The 19,314-nt window shown below is 44.8% G+C and overlaps 1 protein-coding gene across 1 annotated transcript; it reads left to right on the forward strand.

Annotated features, from left to right (window-relative positions):
- Window positions 1-982: 982 nt before the first annotated feature.
- Window positions 983-18,763, forward strand: phf19 (PHD finger protein 19; the record flags this gene model as incomplete). The annotated part of the gene is made up of 14 exons (XM_083979033.1): window positions 983-1,081; window positions 6,013-6,196; window positions 6,317-6,398; window positions 7,593-7,706; window positions 8,021-8,115; window positions 8,480-8,628; window positions 9,597-9,692; window positions 12,520-12,709; window positions 12,910-12,977; window positions 15,189-15,320; window positions 15,876-15,936; window positions 16,742-16,827; window positions 16,909-16,998; window positions 18,436-18,763. Exons 2-14 carry the CDS (start codon window positions 6,014-6,016, stop codon window positions 18,761-18,763), a joined length of 1,674 nt encoding a protein of 557 aa, XP_083835159.1. The 5' UTR covers window positions 983-1,081; window position 6,013.
- Between the last annotated feature and the right edge of the window lie 551 nt (window positions 18,764-19,314).

The following is a 19,314-nucleotide window of genomic DNA, read 5'->3' on the forward strand; positions in this document are numbered from 1 at the left end:
TGATGATGTAGAGACGATAGTTTCCACATCCGTCTCAGAAGCCCCGCCCCCTCTGTCCTCCCTCTCACACTTTATAAAAGACAAATGTCTTAATTTTTTTTTACTCACAAAGAGAAAGTGTAATTAATGAGTAATGAATGTTTGTATTGACTCTGAATAAATGACAGTTGAAAACACTCTGAATGTTGCTGTTGTGTTTTTGTGGAAGTAAAAAGTTGGTAACACTTTACAATAAGGGTCAACTTAATTAACGTTAGTTAGTACATTATTAAGCATTAATTAACCGTTTACAGATATATTAACAATCATTATTATGTATTACTTAGGATTAGGAAACACATTAATTAATGTAGCCTATTAGTAAGCAGTTTGTTTACTACTCAAAGTTAGTTAATACATGTAAAAGTTGAATAATGTAATTAGTTGTCATTATGTATGCATTACTCAGCATTAATTAACACATTAGTTTATATATTAATGCGTAATAATGTACTAACTAACGTTAATTAAGGACCCTTATTGTAAAGTGTTACCAAAAAGTTAAAACTTTATTGACATGACATTTATTGACAGTGTGTTTATAATAATATTCTAATGTGTCTAATATAACGAGTGTCAAATGTCCGATCAGATCAAAGATCAATAATCAGCTCCGTCAGAAAGAAAACACATGTTCAGAGTTTAAATCAGTGAAGAGGGAGAGGCACTTCCGTGGTGACGTGATGACGCCATGATGACGCAGCTTATGTAAATGATGAAACCTCCCCTTGTGATTCGCGGGAAAAGCAAAAAAATGGCGACAGTGGAAGTTTGAAGTTTAGCGCCACGAAAAAACAGAGAGGGAGACGGAGACAGAGACACCGAGCGGCCGCTTCTCAGCTGCTGTCTGCCCGCTGTCAGAGGACCAGAGCACCGGGGGAAGGAGGACCAGAGGACCGGGGGAAGGAGGACCAGAGCACCAGAGGACCGGACTGCAGCAGCCAGACAGTCCGCTCTGCTGCTACAGAAACCCGGCTCAGGCTGGGTGTGGGAGTCGGAGTCAGAGAGAACCGACGGCGGAGAAACACGTTTTACCGGACAGGTACAATGTGTGTGTTTGTGTGTGTGTTTGTGTGTGTCAGTGAACGAGTCATAACTAACGGGTTAGTTAGTAATAACACGGTCAGTTGTAGATGCTGCACTACAGTTATCAATAGTTAATAGATAACTGTAGTACAGTATACTGTAGTACAGTTATCAATAGTTAATAGATCAGTTATCAATAGTTAATAGATAACTAGTACAGTATACCATAGTACAGTTATCAATAGTTAATAGATCAGTTATCAATAGTTAATAGTGATCAATAATACTGTAGGCTACTACAGTTATCAATAGTTAATAGTGATCAATAATAATACCAATAGTTAATAGTGATCAATAATACTGTACTACAGTTATCAATAGTTAATAGATCAGTTATCAATAGTTAATAGTGATCAATAATACTGTACTACAGTTATCAATAGTAAATAGTGATCAATACTACTGTACTACAGTTATCAATAGTTAATAGTGATCAATAATACTGTACAACAGTTATCAATAGTTAATAGTGATCAATAATACTGCAGTTATCAATGTTAATAGTGATCAATAATACTGTACTACAGTTATCAATAGTTAATAGTGATCAATAATACTGTACTACAGTTATCAATAGTTAATAGTGATCAATAATACTGTACTACAGTTATCAATAGTTAATAGTGATCAATACTACTGTACTACAGTTATCAATAGTTAATAGTGATCAATAATACTGTACTACAGTCATCAATAGTTAATAGTGATCAATAATACTACAGTTATCAATAGTTAATAGTGATCAATAATACTGTACTGCAGTTATCAATAGTTAATAGTGATCAATAATACTACAGTTATCAATAGTTGATAGTGATCAATAATACTACAGTTATCAATAGTTAATAGTGATCAATAATACTACAGTTATCAATAGTTAATAGTGATCAATAATACTGTACTACAGTTATCAATAGTTAAAGCAGATATCAGTGAAATGTTTTTGTTAATATAAGTCCTAATTAGTCATATTTTCCGTCAGCAATCACTTACATAGAGTGTTTCGACCGGAACACGAGTCTCTCCGTCACTCTGCTCTGCTGTAACCCGAGGAGAAAACATTTCTTCTGGGATACAAGTGTTATCCAATGAGGAGAGAGAACGGCATGAAGGGCTGTGTGTGCAGCCAAGGGATGCGCGTGAATGTGGTGACGTAGCACGAGGACCAATTGATGCCTGACAAGGGCGGGGGCTGCTAACTCATGGTGCGTTCAAAGAAACTCGTACTTTGTGTTTTTCCTTCCTGTGAAGTCATACCAGTTCGATCTGGTACGAGTTCACGGGTCGGAAGTTACGAGTGGCCGTTATAGGGAACTTTCACAGACAACAGGATGGTAAAAACACGAGCTACGGGTTACCTGGAACGCTACCAAGTCGTAGTTGTGACTTGAAGCTGTAACTTACGGTTTCAAAAGCCTGCCTTGAACGCAGCATTAGCCGAAACGGCCGTGAAGCTGATATCTGCTTTAATAGTGATCAATAATACTACAGTTATCAATAGTTGATAGTGATCAATAATACTACAGTTATCAATAGTTAATAGTGATCAATAATACTACAGTTATCAATAGTTAATAGTGATCAATACTATTGAACAGAGTGGTTAACTTTGGTTGTGTCCTAACCCCCTCCTCTCTATCTAGTGACCAGTTGTTGTAGTGGTGTCTGAATGTTTAGTGATTATTAATGTTCACTATCTAGTGACTGAATCTATCCCACAATTCACCGCCAAATGTAGTGAACATCCGATGGTCACTAACCGGAGCAAGATATCCCATCATGCATTGCGGTCACGGATCGCCTTTACCACAGCAGCCCAGAGCGACCGGTGTAGCTACCAAATAAATGCAGTAGCGACCGGTGTAGCTACCAAATAAATGAAGTAGTGACCGGTGTAGCTACCAAATAAATGCAGTAGTGACCGGTGTAGCTACCAAATAAATGCAGTAGTGACCGGTGTAGCTACCAAATAAATGCAGTAGTGACCGGTGTAGCTACCAAATAAATGCAGTAGTGACCGGTGTAGCTACCAAATAAATGAAGTAGTGACCGGTGTAGCTACCAAATAAATGAAGTAGTGACCGGTGTAGCTACCAAATAAATGCAGTAGTGACCGGTGTAGCTACCAAATAAATGCAGTAGTGACCGGTGTAGCTACCAAATAAATGCAGTAGTGACCGGTGTAGCTACCAAATAAATGAAGTAGTGACCGGTGTAGCTACCAAATAAATGCAGTAGTGACCGGTGTAGCTACCAAATAAATGCAGTAGTGACCGGTGTAGCTACCAAATAAATGCAGTAGTGACCGGTGTAGCTACCAAATAAATGCAGTAGTGACCGGTGTAGCTACCAAATAAATGCAGTAGTGACCGGTGTAGCTACCAAATAAATGAAGTAGTGACCGGTGTAGCTACCAAATAAATGAAGTAGTGACCGGTGTAGCTACCAAATAAATGCAGTAGTGACCGGTGTAGCTACCAAATAAATGAAGTAGTGACCGGTGTAGCTACCAAATAAATGCAGTAGTGACCGGTGTAGCTACCAAATAAATGAAGTAGTGACCGGTGTAGCTACCAAATAAATGAAGTAGTGACCGGTGTAGCTACCAAATAAATGCAAGTAGTGACCGGTGTAGCTACCAAATAAATGAAGTAGCGACCGGTGTAGCTACCAAATAAATGAAGTAGTGACCGGTGTAGCTACCAAATAAATGCAGTAGTGACCGGTGTAGCTACCAAATAAATGCAGTAGTGACCGGTGTAGCTACCAAATAAATGCAGTAGTGACCGGTGTAGCTACCAAATAAATGAAGTAGTGACCGGTGTAGCTACCAAATAAATGCAGTAGTGACCGGTGTAGCTACCAAATAAATGAAGTAGTGACCGGTGTAGCTACCAAATAAATGCAGTAGTGACCGGTGTAGCTACCAAATAAATGCAGTAGTGACCGGTGTAGCTACCAAATAAATGCAGTAGTGACCGGTGTAGCTACCAAATAAATGAAGTAGCGACCGGTGTAGCTACCAAATAAATGCAGTAGTGACCGGTGTAGCTACCAAATAAATGAAGTAGTGACCGGTGTAGCTACCAAATAAATGCAGTAGTGACCGGTGTAGCTACCAAATAAATGAAGTAGTGACCGGTGTAGCTACCAAATAAATGAAGTAGCGACCGGTGTAGCTACCAAATAAATGAAGTAGCGACCGGTGTAGCTACCAAATAAATTTATTTGACAGTGGTTAACTTTATTGAGCAGTGGTTAACTTTATTGAACAGAGTGGTTAACTTCATTGAACAGTGGTTAACTTTATTGAACAGAGTGGTTAACTTTATTGAGCAGTGGTTAACTTTATTGGACAGAGTGGTTAACTTTATTGAACAGTGGTTAACTTTATTGAACAGAGTAGTTAACTTTATTGAACAGTGGTTAACTTTATTGAACAGTGGTTAACTTTATTGAACTTTATTGAGTGGTTAACAGTGGTTGAAGCAGCAGTAATGAAAGTGCTGCTGTGACAAAACTGATCATCCTGTCAAAATCCCCCTGAGTGTTTAGGAATGACTCATAACCACAACCTGTCTAACTGTCTAACTGACAACCTGTCTAACTGACAACTAGGGGTGCAACGGTACAGGTTGCCCACGGTACAATACGTACCTCGGTTTTTGGCCACGGTTCTCTGTACGGTTTCGGTATGTGTTTTGTGCAGAGAACTTTTTTTTTCTCCCAAAATAATGTTTATAATCTATAATATTTATAATATAGCTTTCCTCTCTATCTCTCTCACACACACACACACACACACACACACACACACACACACACACACACACACACACACACACACACACACACACACACACACACACACACACACACACACACCTGAACTGTCTGTGAACAGCCCCTAGCTCCTCCCTCTGCACACTCCTAGTCTTTCAGTAGGTGAACACTCTGAAGCCACTTTCAAACAGAGATGGCGCTAATATTGCCGTCGTGGAAGACGTCACTATGCTGCAGCCACAGTCTCTCACTGGGAAAGAAGGAGTTAGTCGATTGTGTTTTTTTAAACAGCCTTTCACCACCTCTCATCCCTGTCAGTCAACTCCTGCTCGACCTCGGTCTCTCTATCGCGCGCGGGCGAGCGGACACGCGGATACGCGACCACACACATGCGGTGTGCATGGACAGAGTCCTGCTGGAACTCTAATAAAAGCTAAATGTGCTAAATCGCGCTAATAACTAATTAATTTCCCCCGCGATTGCGATCAGCGACCGCTCATGCTGCCACCTGTTTGTTTTCTTTTTCTTTTTTTCCCCCTCTTCTGTGTGTGAGCTGCACTTTCAGTGTGATGGGGGGGAGTCACTGTGAGTGTGTGGAGGTGGAGGCTCAACAGTGATTGGGCATCAACTCGCGGGGGCGGGCTTTCGCCTTAAACGGCCAGGCACACACACACACGGCACAGCTGCCTGTAAAGCAGTGAGAGCTGATGCAGCTGAATCTGAAATACCGCGGTCCAAGAGCGTGTTGCACCGTGCAGGCCGCACCGAACGGTTCTGTTTTACCGAGAACCGTTGCATCCCTACTGACAACCTGTCTAACTGACACCAACTGTCTGTCTGTCAACCTGTCTAACTGACAACCTGTCTAACTGACACCAACTGTCTCTCTGACCACCTGTCTGTCTCTCTGACCACCTGTCTGTCTGTCTGGCTGTCTGTCTGTCTGTCTATCTGACCACCTGTCTGTCTGTCTGACCACCTGTCTAACTGACCACCTGTCTGTCTCGCTGACTACCTGTCTGTCTGCCTGTCTGTCTCTCTGACCACCTGTCTGTCTCTCTGACCACCTGTCTGTCTCTCTGACCACCTGTCTGTCTGTCTCAGGATGTTTGAGGACCTGGTTGAAGCCTTCTGTGGCTTGGAGCCGGACGTGTCTCCGAGGGGCGTGGCCTGTCAGAGGGGGCGTGGCCTCGGCGACGAGGAGGGGGCGGCGTCCAGTCTGAGCATGGGACAGTTCGTCCTCTGTCATTGGTCAGACGGACTCTACTACCTGGGCAAGATACAGCGGGTAACACACACACACACACACACACACACACACACACACACACACACACACACACTGAAGCACTGACTGTGCTCCGATTGGTGGTTGTTTCCAACTGTCTGTGCTGTGATTGGTCGACAGGTGAGCCCCCCCAGGCAGAGCTGCTTCGTCACCTTCGAGGACAACTCCAAGTTCTGGGTCCTGTGGAAGGACATCCAGCACGGTGAGACAGACAGACAGACAGACCCAGGTTGTGTCCTAAACCACTCCCTCATTCCCTCCTCCCTCCTCACTATATAGAGAATTCAATAAAGTGACTCACTGGTCAAATAAAAAACACTTTCGGACACTACTCTGCACACTAGGCAGTCTGGACACATTTATTGAGGCTGCTGCACTACTTGCATTTATTTGGTAGCTACACCGGTCACTACTTGCATTTATTTGGTAGCTACACCGGTCACTACTGCATTTATTTGGTAGCTACACCGGTCACTACTGCATTTATTTGGTAGCTACACCGGTCACTACTGCATTTATTTGGTAGCTACACCGGTCACTACTGCATTTATTTGGTAGCTACACCGATCGCTACTTCATTTATTTGGTAGCTACACCGGTCACTACTTCATTTATTTGGTAGCTACACCGGTCACTACTGCATTTATTTGGTAGCTACACCGGTCACTACTTCATTTATTTGGTAGCTACACCGGTCACTACTGCATTTATTTGGTAGCTACACCGGTCACTACTGCATTTATTTGGTAGCTACACCGGTCACTACTGCATTTATTTGGTAGCTACACCGGTCACTACTGCATTTATTTGGTAGCTACACCGGTCACTACTGCATTTATTTGGTAGCTACACCGGTCACTACTTCATTTATTTGGTAGCTACACCGGTCACTACTGCATTTATTTGGTAGCTACACCGATCGCTACTTCATTTATTTGGTAGCTACACCGGTCACTACTTCATTTATTTGGTAGCTACACCGGTCACTACTGCATTTATTTGGTAGCTACACCGGTCACTACTTCATTTATTTGGTAGCTACACCGGTCACTACTTCATTTATTTGGTAGCTACACCGGTCACTACTGCATTTATTTGGTAGCTACACCGGTCACTACTTCATTTATTTGGTAGCTACACCGGTCACTACTGCATTTATTTGGTAGCTACACCGGTCACTACTTCATTTATTTGGTAGCTACACCGGTCACTACTTCATTTATTTGGTAGCTACACCGGTCACTACTGCATTTATTTGGTAGCTACACCGGTCACTACTTCATTTATTTGGTAGCTACACCGGTCACTACTTCATTTATTTGGTAGCTACACAGACCCCGTGTGTCTCAGTGCTATGTTGTCTGTCATCACAAGCTCTCGTCCAATCCCCTTGCAGCTGGTGTTCCGGGGGAGGAGCCTCGCTGCTCCATGTGTCAAGAGGTGGAGTCACATCCTGACGACCAATCACATCACAGCAACAAAATCCTCATCTGTGGAAAGTGTGGCATTGGTGAGTGAGACAGACAGACAGACAGAGCTCTGTGATTGGTTGAGTCAGTTCAGTTCAGTTCAGTTTATTTCATGTCCCCAAAGGGCAATTTGGGTTGCAGCTCATAGAATCACATAAAGGTAAAAAACATACAATGCAGAGACATATAGTGACATAGAGACGCATCATTATAAATAACAATATAAATAAAATATGCACTAATTGTGATCATATAAGAGATAAAATATAGGAAATACCGTTAAAACACTGAATACAAAGTCCAAGATAACACTGTTAAGAACATAGTGGTCAAATAGAGTCTCGTCTCTCCTCAGGTTTCCATCAGCAGTGTCATGTTCCTCCTGTAGAGGGCAGCAACAGTCTGAGTCCCTGGTTCTGTAGACGCTGCGTCTTCGCTCTGGCTGTCAGGGTAACCACACACAGACACACACACACACACACACACACACACACAGACACACACACACACACACACACACACACACACAGACACACACACACACACACAGACACACACACACACACACACTGTTTCTTCTTACTGTTTGATGTGCACTAGCCTAATAGCTGCAGGGAGCAGTGCCCGGTGCGATGGCCCGTGGCCCTAATAACATTTTATTTGAATTATTTTTTATTCTGCAGTAAATATGCCACATTATAGCCAGGCGGCTAATTTACATCCGCCGTCCCTAATAAATAAATAAATAAATAAATAAATAAATAATCTGACAGCCTGTCTCTCTGTGTCTCCCCCCTCTCACCCCCCCCCACAGAAAGGCGGAGCTCTGAAGAAAGGTCCTATCGCCCGTGCGCTGTCGTCCATGAAGCAGGTTCTGTTCTACGAGCTGGACTCTCTGGACTGGGACTCGCAGCACCGGACCAATCAGCAGCAGTGTTACTGCTACTGCGGCGGCCCCGGAGAGTAAGAGCCAATCACAGAAGGACACACACCCAGGGCTTTCATTTGATTTATTTCAGTCAGTCGACATAGCAACAGTACAAAACCACATAAAGAACAACTTTAAATCTAAGTGGAGGTCGAGGCTTGTAACACCTACTACTAAGAACTGAACAACACTTGCAGTACCAGAATTCAAGCCATTTGTTTATATTGATCAATTATTTAGTTTTTGAGGAGACCGTTAAATCTCTGAAGAGTCCCACATCATTTCAATTCATTCTCAGGATTGTTCCATATGTGCATCCTTCTACAGAGACGGATGTACATTTAATAACTGTCCAAGCTTTTCATTTTTTAAACATATAAATTCCTTTAAAGTCCCAGTCTGTAACTTATTTGGCTTTTTATTATCAAAAATCAAACCTGTCTTTCATAAATCCGTATTTCACTGCAGTGGAATCACAGCTGCATCCAAATGAAAGCTTTCTGGTACCTTAGAATGAGTTGTTACAAGTCGTTACGACGCACCGAACCGAGGCGGCCATGTTGCATCGTGACCGTAGGTAACCACGGAAACGGCCTGTTAAAACTGTCACCACTGTGTAGTGTGAGGAAGGACGGAGGCACTGGTGTTGCATTCAGGTGCAGTCAGGCAGACGGCCGTCGGCAAACCGACCGGATGTCGTTTTACTAAAACAATACCACATCACCATGACAACATGTTGTACCACATCACCATGACAACATGTTGTCAGACCACTTGTTTATCCTGTTACATGCAGCGTCTGTTGTCTGTCTGACGTCTGCCCCATTTCACCTGAATGCAACATCGAGAATACGTTCAGATATGCAACCGCACCGCTAGATGGGGGGAATTCCTACGTACTATACCTTTTAAGTTCATATCTGCAATCTCTGTTTTCAAACATATTGACAGTTTTGCCTGGCAACAAGTTATTATTTACTTGTGTGTGTGTGTGTGTGTGCAGGTGGTACCTGAAGATGCTGCAGTGCTTCAAGTGTCAGCAGTGGTTCCACGAGGCCTGCACCCAGTGTCTGCAGGACGCCATGCTGTTTGGAGACAGGTGAGACAGACAGACAGACAGGTAGACATGGTGGGATGTTGGAATGGTGGGATGTCTAAATGGTGGGATGTCTAAATGGTGGGATGCCTAAATGGTGGGATGTCTAAATGGTGGGATGTCTAAATGGTGGGATGCCTAAATGGTGGGATGTCTAAATGGTGGGATGTCTAAATGGTGGGATGTCTAAGTGGTGGGATGTCTAAATGGTGGGATGTCTAAATGGTGGGATGTCTAAATGGTGGGATGTCTAAATGGTGGGATGTCTAAATGGTGGGATGTCTAAATGGTGGGATGTCTAAATGGTGGGATGTCTAAGTGGTGGGATGTCTAAATGGTGGGATGTCTAAATGGTGGGATGTCTAAATGGTGGGATGTCTAAATGGTGGGATGTTGGAATGGTGGGATGTCTAAATGGTGGGATGTTGGAATGGTGGGATGTCTAAATGGTGGGATGTCAGAATGGTGGGATGTCTAAATGGTGGGATGTCTAAATGGTGGGATGTTGGAATGGTGGGATGTCTAAATGGTGGGATGTCAGAATGGTGGGATGTCTGAATGGTGGGATGTTGGAATGGTGGGATGTCTAAATGGTGGGATGTTGGAATGGTGGGATGTCCGAATGGTGGGATGTCTAAATGGTGGGGTGTCAGAATGGTGGGAAGTCTAAATGATGGGATGTCGGAATGGTGGTATGTCTAAATGGTGGGATGTCTGAATGGTGGGATGTCAGAATGGTGGGATGTCTAAATGGTGGGATGTTGGAATGGTGGGATGTCCGAATGGTGGGATGTCTAAATGGTGGGATGTCAGAATGGTGGGATGTCTAAATGGTGGGGTGTCAGAATGGTGGGAAGTCTAAATGGTGGGATGTCTAAATGGTGGGGTGTCAGAATGGTGGGAAGTCTAAATGATGGGATGTCGGAATGGTGGTATGTCTAAATGGTGGGATGTCTGAATGGTGGTATGTCTAAATGGTGGGATGTCTGAATGGTGGGATGTCGGAATGGTGGGATGTCTAAATGGTGGGATGTTGGAATGTCTAAATGGTGGGATGTTGGAATGGTGGGAGGTCCGAATGGTGGGATGTCTGAATGGTGGGATGTCAGAATGGTGGGATATTTGAATGGTGGGATGTCTAAATGGTGGGATGTCGGAATGGTGGGATGTCTAAATGGTGGGATGTTGGAATGGTGGGATGTCTGAATGGTGGGATGTCTGAATGGTGGGATGTCTAAATGGTGGGATGTCTGAATGGTGGGATGTCGGAATGGTGGGATGTCTAAATGGTGGGATGTTGGAATGTCTAAATGGTGGGATGTTGGAATGGTGGGAGGTCCGAATGGTGGGATGTCTGAATGGTGGGATGTCAGAATGGTGGGATATTTGAATGGTGGGATGTCTAAATGGTGGGATGTCTAAATGGTGGGATGTCGGAATGGTGGGATGTCTAAATGGTGGGATGTTGGAATGGTGGGATGTCTGAATGGTGGGATGTCTGAATGGTGGGATGTCTAAATGGTGGGATGTCGGACGGTGGGATGTCTAAATGGTGGGATGTCGGAATGGTGGGATGTCTAAATGGTGGGATGTCTAAGTGGTGGGATGTCAGAATGGTGGGATGTCTAAATGGTGGGATGTCTAAATGGTGGGATGTCGGATGGTGGGATGTCTAAGTGGTGGGATGTCAGAATGGTGGGATGTCTAAATGGTGGGATGTCGGATGGTGGGATGTCTAAATGGTGGGATGTCTAAATGGTGGGATGTCTGAATGGTGGTATGTCTAAGTGGTGGAATGTCTAAATGGTGGGATGTCTGAATGGTGGGATGTCTAAATGGTGGGATGTCTAAATGGTGGGATGTCGGATGGTGGGATGTCTAAGTGGTGGGATGTCAGAATGGTGGGATGTCTAAATGGTGGGATGTCTAAATGGTGGGATGTCTAAGTGGTGGGATGTCAGAATGGTGGGATGTCTAAGTGGTGGGATGTCTAAGTGGTGGGATGTCAGAATGGTGGGATGTCTAAGTGGTGGGATGTCTAAGTGGTGGGATGTCTAAATGGTGGGATGTCGGATGGTGGGATGTCTAAGTGGTGGGATGTCAGAATGGTGGGATGTCTAAATGGTGGGATGTCTAAATGGTGGGATGTCTAAGTGGTGGGATGTCAGAATGGTGGGATGTCTAAATGGTGGGATGTCTAAATGGTGGGATGTCTGAATGGTGGGATGTCTGAATGGTGGGATGTCTAAATGGTGGGATGTCTAAATGGTGGGATGTCAGAATGGTGGGATGTCTAAATGGTGGGATGTCTAAATGGTGGGATGTCTAAATGGTGGGATGTCTAAATGGTGGGATGTCAGAATGGTGGGATGTCTGAATGGTGGGATGTCTAAATGGTGGGATGTCTGAATGGCGGGATGTCAGAATGGTGGGATGTCTAAATGGTGGGATGTCTGAATGGAGTGGTGGGATGTCTAAATGGTGGGATGTCTAAATGGTGGGATGTCTAAATGGTGGGATGTCTAAATGGTGGGATGTCTAAATGGTGGGATGTCTGAATGGAGTGGTGGGATGTCTAAATGGTGGGATGTCTAAATGGTGGGATGTCTAAATGGTGGGATGTCTAAATGGTGGGATGTCTGAATGGAGTGGTGGGATGTCTAAATGGTGGGATGTCGGAGTGGTGGGATGTTGGATGGTGGGATGTCTAAGTGGTGGGATGTCTAAATGGTGGGATGTCTAATGGTGGGATGTCTGAATGGTGGGATGTCTGAATGGGGTCTCCGTTGCTCTGTGTCCTCATGACGTTCCGTCTCCGTCTCCTCTTCAGGTTCTACCTGTTCCTCTGCTCCGTCTGCAACAAGGGCTCTGAGTACGTGAAGCGTCTGTCGCTCCGCTGGGTCGACCTGGTCCACCTGGTCCTCTACAACCTGTCCGTCAGCAGCAAGAAGAAGTACTTCGAGCTGGATGAGATCCTGGCCTTCGTCTCCGCCAACTGGGACCACCTGCAGCTCGGAAAGGTACCGGGACTAGACCGGGACCGGGACTAGACAAAGCAGTATTCATGTGAACCTGAACTAACCTGTGTGTGTGTGTGTGTGTGTGTGTGTGTGTGTGTGTGTGTGTGTGTGTGTGTGTGTGTGTGTGTGTGTGTGTGTGTGTGTGTGTGTGTGTGTGTGTGTGTCTGTGTGTGTGTGTGTGTCTGTGTGTGTGTGTGCAGCTGTCCAACACTCCTCCAGCAGACAGGGGGCAGCACCTGCTGGACGCTCTCAACAAGTACAAGAGCAAGTACGAGCCGCCGCTCACCTGTCTCCATGACGACTGCAGTTCAGAGTTCAAACCTCTCTTTAAAAACATCCAATATACATAAATACACACACAATCTGCATCTGTTAAGAACAACAGCACATAGCAACACATAGCAACACATAGCAACACATACTAACACATAGCAGCACATAGTGGGCAGAGTAATTAGGGCCACGCGCCATCGCACCGGGCAGTGCCCGGGCTTTGTGTGGATTTTTTCCTACGTATTATTTTTCCTACTTCCGGACGATTTTCGATTCGCTAAATTATATGCAGATCGGGATCGGTGTGCTGTTACTTTCTCAACAGTTTACGAATTTGCGCAAAATTTTGCATTGAAGTCAATGGGACGGGCGGGAAAAAAAAGAGCGAAAAAGACCAATCATTGGAGTGTAACAAACGTCTACTGCTCAGGCATACTTTCACCTAGAGACTCCATTTAAACTTTAAACAGTAGACACAAGTCTTGTGTATTGGCGTATGACTCCACGTTTTGATAGGTCATATAGTTTTTGATCAATCCCTGATCAATAACCATGATCATTTTTGGAGAAATTATGAGATTATAATGGGTGTGTATTGGACGGAATGTTCGTGTCAGAGCGCGTGACATCATCGGTTAAGGCCCTTTCACACCGGAGACGTATTTTTCGTGCGAATAATTCGCGCGTCAATATTTTTTTTCGAACCCCAGTTTTCATCACGGGTCCTTTCACACCGACCGCGAATGTTTCGCGGCGAAAATGCGGCACAATTTTTTTTCGGAGGGAGGTCGATTTTTCTGAGCTTTCGCCCGGCGAATAAACGCATCAACCAATCATGTGGCTTGAAAAGGAGGTAGGCCACGTCACACCCACCACGTCAGAACACACACAGCTGTTTCCCATAACAGACGGTGGCCGCACAGTCTCGGGCCGCCACAGTCTCTCACAGGAAAAAGAAGTTGTTGTTTCACCGTCTTTGCTCTCATCTCTGCCAGTCAGCCCCTCTACCTGCCGTCTCTCTGGGCACACACACACACAGACACACGCACACACACACACACACACACACACACACACACACACACGGACATGCGGGCGCATGGACACGTGCTTGGCCGCTAATGTAAACAATAAATAACCTGTGTCTCGGAGGAGAGAGGAAGAGGAGGAGGAGGAGAAGAGAGGAGGAGGAGAGGAGGAGGAGAAGAGAGGAGGAGGAGGAGGGAGGAAGAGGAGAGAGGAGGAGAGGAAGAGGGGGGGTAAGTGGAAAGAGGAGAAATAGCAATAGAGTGTGTCCATACTGTCAGGACAGTGATCAGATATTGATCAGTGATCAGACAGTGAGCTGCTGCTGTGTTGAGTAAAGTTGGTAACAAGACAACAGTGGCATAACGTAGCAGCGAATACATGAGGGATAATTAACAGATTAGAAATGACGTGGAGGCGAAGAACCACCCGTCGCAAAGCGAAACTTTGGAATTTAATTGTCGCATCGTCGCATATTCGCGTCGCCGCCGGTGTGTATGGTTTTGATGCGAAATATTTGGCCGTGAATATTTCGCAATTTCGTGTCGTTTATTCGTTACGTCCGCGGTGTGAAAGGGCCTTTAGAGTGGGAGAGAGTGAAAAAACATTCTGGATTTTTTTCTGGATAAACTGTCAGCACAGCCACAATTTACACTCTACACACATGATTTTTTCAGAATTTGTAAGACAAACTTGTTCTGTCACTCATCGTGTGCTCAAAATATCAGAGAGACTTACAGAATTTAAACTCTGAGCCTCTGAGTGCGGCCACGTCTGTCTCTGCTCCTCATTGACTCCAATACAAATATTTTCTGAGAGAAGCAGAACGGCCTGATGTTTTAAAACTGCCAGCGTCGCCAAAATATTTACTGTAGAAACACCAAATCGTACCACATTTTTCAGGAAGTCCTTAGAGCAACGTTGATCTGTGTTTTGTTCTGATAGGAGTTACCGTTTTGCCATGCTAAGCCTAAATGTGAGACCAGTGCAGAGGCAGAAAATCGCTCTTTTTCTCCACGTTTCTGTCTGCCTCAGCCTGGGGGGCCCCTATCGCCGTGGTAACCACCTCAAGTTGCCGTGGTAACCTCTGTGATCCTCAGGCCAAAGCTCGTTAGCATCATTAACAATCCACCTGGCGCTCGTTAACGTGTCCTGGTCCTGATGCTGCTCCTCTGTGCAGGTTTCTGTGTGGGAAGGAGATCAAGAAGAGGAAGTGCATCTTCCGGCTGAGGACGCGCGTGCCCCCCTCCCCCCCTTCCAAGCTGTTTCCTGAGCGCGCTCAGAACGACAAGAAGGGCGTGGCCAAGAGCAGGTAGGTGGCTCCATAGATACAGTATAAGAAGACTAGATGACTCACCCACCGCTGCTGCCCAATGACTCGGCGTAGCCACACGGCGGCCATCTTGGTAAGGTCAACTCTCTCCCTCAGAGCATTGAGCCTCTGCTGCATGTTCTGCTGTAATGACCACAACTTGCTCAGTTTTTGTCCGATTTCCAAATGGTTTGATTCTTTATGAACGTCTATGCAGTTATGATGCAGCTACTTAGAATCAAGGATCATTTTAATCATGTACTTTTTTATATAAAAGTAACATTATAGTGACATTATGCAAATAGTTAAAGTAATAGCTACAGAGTTATGAATAGTTGTTTTAGTGAAGATGAGTGGATCACCATCTACTGCACTGGAACTGCAGCCAGAGTCAGAGCAAGTTGCCCGTTCCAATATGGCCGACTGTGAGCTACGCCTGCGTGTGGTCCGATCCACGCCCTTGGGTGGCTCCGTTACCATGGTGACGGCTGGGCCGACAGGCCGACAGGCGAGGCCACGCACCAACCTGCTGTGTTTGTGCGTTTGTGTGTTCAGTGCATCAGTGGAGAGGAAGAGGAGGAAGTCCAAGTGGCTGCTGGAGGACGCCATTCCCAACGTACGTCTTCTCCTCTACTTCCTGTTGTGTTGACGTGTTGACGTGTTGACATAGACGCTGGTTCTCTAACTGTTTTATATCAAGGACCCAAAACTGACACAAACTAGACCACGGACCCCCATTGGACAACACACCAGAAATACACAATCAATGTACGTTTAAATTAGGTGTACATTTTTACAAGATTATAGAGACATTTCTGGAAAAACAAGTGGTACAATTTCTCCCAAAAAGTTGAAACATTTTTAGAAAAAAGTGGTAAGATTTCAAAAAAATAAACAAAAAAACATTTAAAATATTTTAGAAAAAAGTGATAAAATTTCGTTTTTCTTTTTTTTTTTTTTTTTTTTTTGAAAAAAGTGGTAAAATTAAAAAAAAAAACAAGTGGTAAAAATAGTATATAGCGGTAATAGTTTAAAAAAAATTTGAGAAGAAACTTTTTCAAGCATTCTAGAAAAAGTGGTAAAATTTCTCAAAAAATTATAGAAAAATGTGGTAAAAATTTCCCCCCAAAAAAGGCAACAAACAATAATACAAAAAGGGGTAAAAATTTATTTTTTTAAAAATATTTTAAAAAAGTAGAAAAGAAAAATTGAGAAGAAACTGGTAAAATCTGTGGTAAAAAAAAAAAAAATTATAAAAAGTCGAACAATAATTTAAAAAGTGATAAAATTTCTGAAAAAGATAGTTTTGTTGTACTGAGTTTACTGAGTATCACTAGACTACACCACTAGTTGACGTGTGTTAATGTGTTGACGTTTTAACATGTGTTGACGTGTTAACGTGTTGACGTGTTGTGTTGCAGAACGAGTACTCGTGCAGCTGGACCTCCAACCACCACATGGCCAACATCTTTGACTTCACGCTGGACGAGCTGCAGAGCCTCAAGAGGTGAGACGGCGCCGCTCCGCCTGTTGATTACTGATAGACAATAATCAATACTCATCTGATCACCGTGTTTCTCCTCCTCAGTACGTCCAGTCGGACCGTCAGCATCGACCAGGACTCCACCGACGCCTCCACCTCTGGCTCCGCTACGACCAGCGCCTCCTACCGCTACAGGTGAGAGAGAGAGAGAAAACTTTATTGATCCCAGTTTGCAGTTGCACCTAGCCATGGTGAATAAATACATAAATAAACAAAGGACAAAAAATACCACAACCAGCATGACGTGAAAAGAGTCTCAGCAACACATTCAACTTGACATTCAACATTTAAAAGCCAGGGGAAATAAGCCGAAGATATGGTGTGCCCCTACACGCGCACACACATACACTTAAGTCACATACGTCACATCATCATCCAGTAGCCCCGCCCCCTCGGCTGTGACGTCATCATCCAGTAGCCCCGCCCCCTCGGCTGTGACGTCATCATCCAGTAGCCCCGCCCCCTCGGCTGTGACGTCATCATCCAGTAGCCCCGCCCCCTCAGCTGTGACGTCATCATCCAGTAGCCCCGCCCCATCGGCTGTGACATCATCATCCAGTAGCCCCGCTCCCTCACAATGTCAGGGTATCCTCGGGCCTAAAAAAGTCTTTAAAAGTCTAAAATTTGAAAATCTAAATTTTAGGCCTTAAAACGTCTTAAAGGGATAGTTCAACATTTTGGCAAATTGGCCCATTGCCATAATCCCTATAGTCATAGCAGTAGGTTCGTTACCTTTATTTGTCGGTGTAAGCTATTTTTAGAACGGAGGAGCGGAGCGGCAGGCTGCTCAGAGCTACGCTACGGAGGCTCATGGAATTTCTTGGTTTCCCTCATCAAACTCATCAAATACAAAATCCCAAAACTCCAAAACGCTTTCGTGGACAAGTTGTGAGCTGCACATTCACCACGCTATGAGATAATAACACAACGTTACCACACAGAGTTGTTTTAGAGGGAAATTCATGCAAAACCACTGATGCACGTTGCCTTCAGGGACAGTTTTTCAGCAAGCAGACTCTGTATTTACCTCGAAAACGGCTCCGTTTCGTAACGTTCTATTATTATCTCATAGCGTGGTGATTGTGCAGGTCACAACTTGTCCACGAAAGCGTTTTGGAGTTTTGGGATTTTGTATTTGATGAGTTTGATGAGGGAAACCAAGAAATTCCATTAGCCTCCATAGTGTAGCTCTGAACAGCCTGCCGCTCCGCTCCTCCGTTCTAAAAATAGCTTACACCGACAATTAAAGGTAACGAACCTACTGCTATGACTATAGGGATTATGGCAATGGGCCAATTTGCCAAAATGTTGAACTATCCCTTTAAATTCGTTGAATTATTGTGTTCAAGTCTTAAATAATTTTAGAAAGGTCTTAAATGGGGTTAGGATCTTAAAAAGTCCTGAATTTCATCCATAAAGGTCTTAAAAAGTCTTAAATTTCATCCATAAAGGTCTTAAAAAGCCTTAAAAAGGTCTTAAAAAGGTCTTTTAAGTGTTGAATGTGAGCTGGTGAACCTGCATAGAGCCTGAATGTGTCACTGACCTTTGACCTTTTGACCTCTGTGTCCTCAGGAGGAGGGTGGGCAGCAGGAAGAGGAAGTTGCCGAGCAACAGCTACAGCCAGTGGGCCAATCGCAGCGAGGCGGGGGAGGAGGAGGAGCCCGAGGCCTCTGAAGCAGCCAACCACGGCACGGCGCTGTCCTCAGACTCCTCCCACTTCCTGTCGGACGCGTCCCAGTTGCCTAGCGACTCGTCCCAGCTGCACTCCTCCATCTCCTCCTACTTCGGCGTGGCCGGTCGCCTGACCAACGGGGAGCGCTACCAGGTGCTGGCGCGCCGCGTCACGCCTCAGGGCACGGTGCAGTACCTGCTGGAGTGGGAGGGGACCACTCCTTATTAGGACAACTCTGCTTCCTCTTCCTCCACTAGTAGCCATGGCAACGGCTCACCTGTCCGACCATAGATACGTATATATATACTGACGAGATGCCGCGTTCCCATAGCCTGACCATCCAGACTACATCATTAACATGTCTAGTCTGCAACGAGCGGTAGACCTCGGCTCAGTCCAGGGGGATGAAGGCTGTCTTTCAGACTGCCTCTGCACCAATAGGGTAGCGCTACGACCAATCAGAGCAAAGAGCAGGATGACGTTGGTGGGGTTGTATGATCTCCAAATAGCCCCTAAGTACTTTAATTGCAGTAGAAGACTCTCTGCACTCCTCCCGTTAGCAACACCAGCCCATAATAGCCCTGCCCAGAGATTTACAACATACAGTGTTGTGAATGGAGTTCACAGTTTTTATTTGGACCTAACCAACTCACGTATCCCTCCGCCCAGGGTTAGCGCCCGCCGATCAGCAGTTGGTTAGGTCCAAATAAAAACTGTGTTTTTCCTGCACTTTGAAGGGCTGGAAAAAATGATATTATAGTGAACAATGGAACTGTGTA

The sequence above is a fragment of the Trachurus trachurus genome (genome assembly GCF_905171665.1).
Source record: "Trachurus trachurus genome assembly, chromosome: 9".
NCBI classification, from domain to species: Eukaryota; Metazoa; Chordata; class Actinopteri; order Carangiformes; family Carangidae; genus Trachurus; species Trachurus trachurus.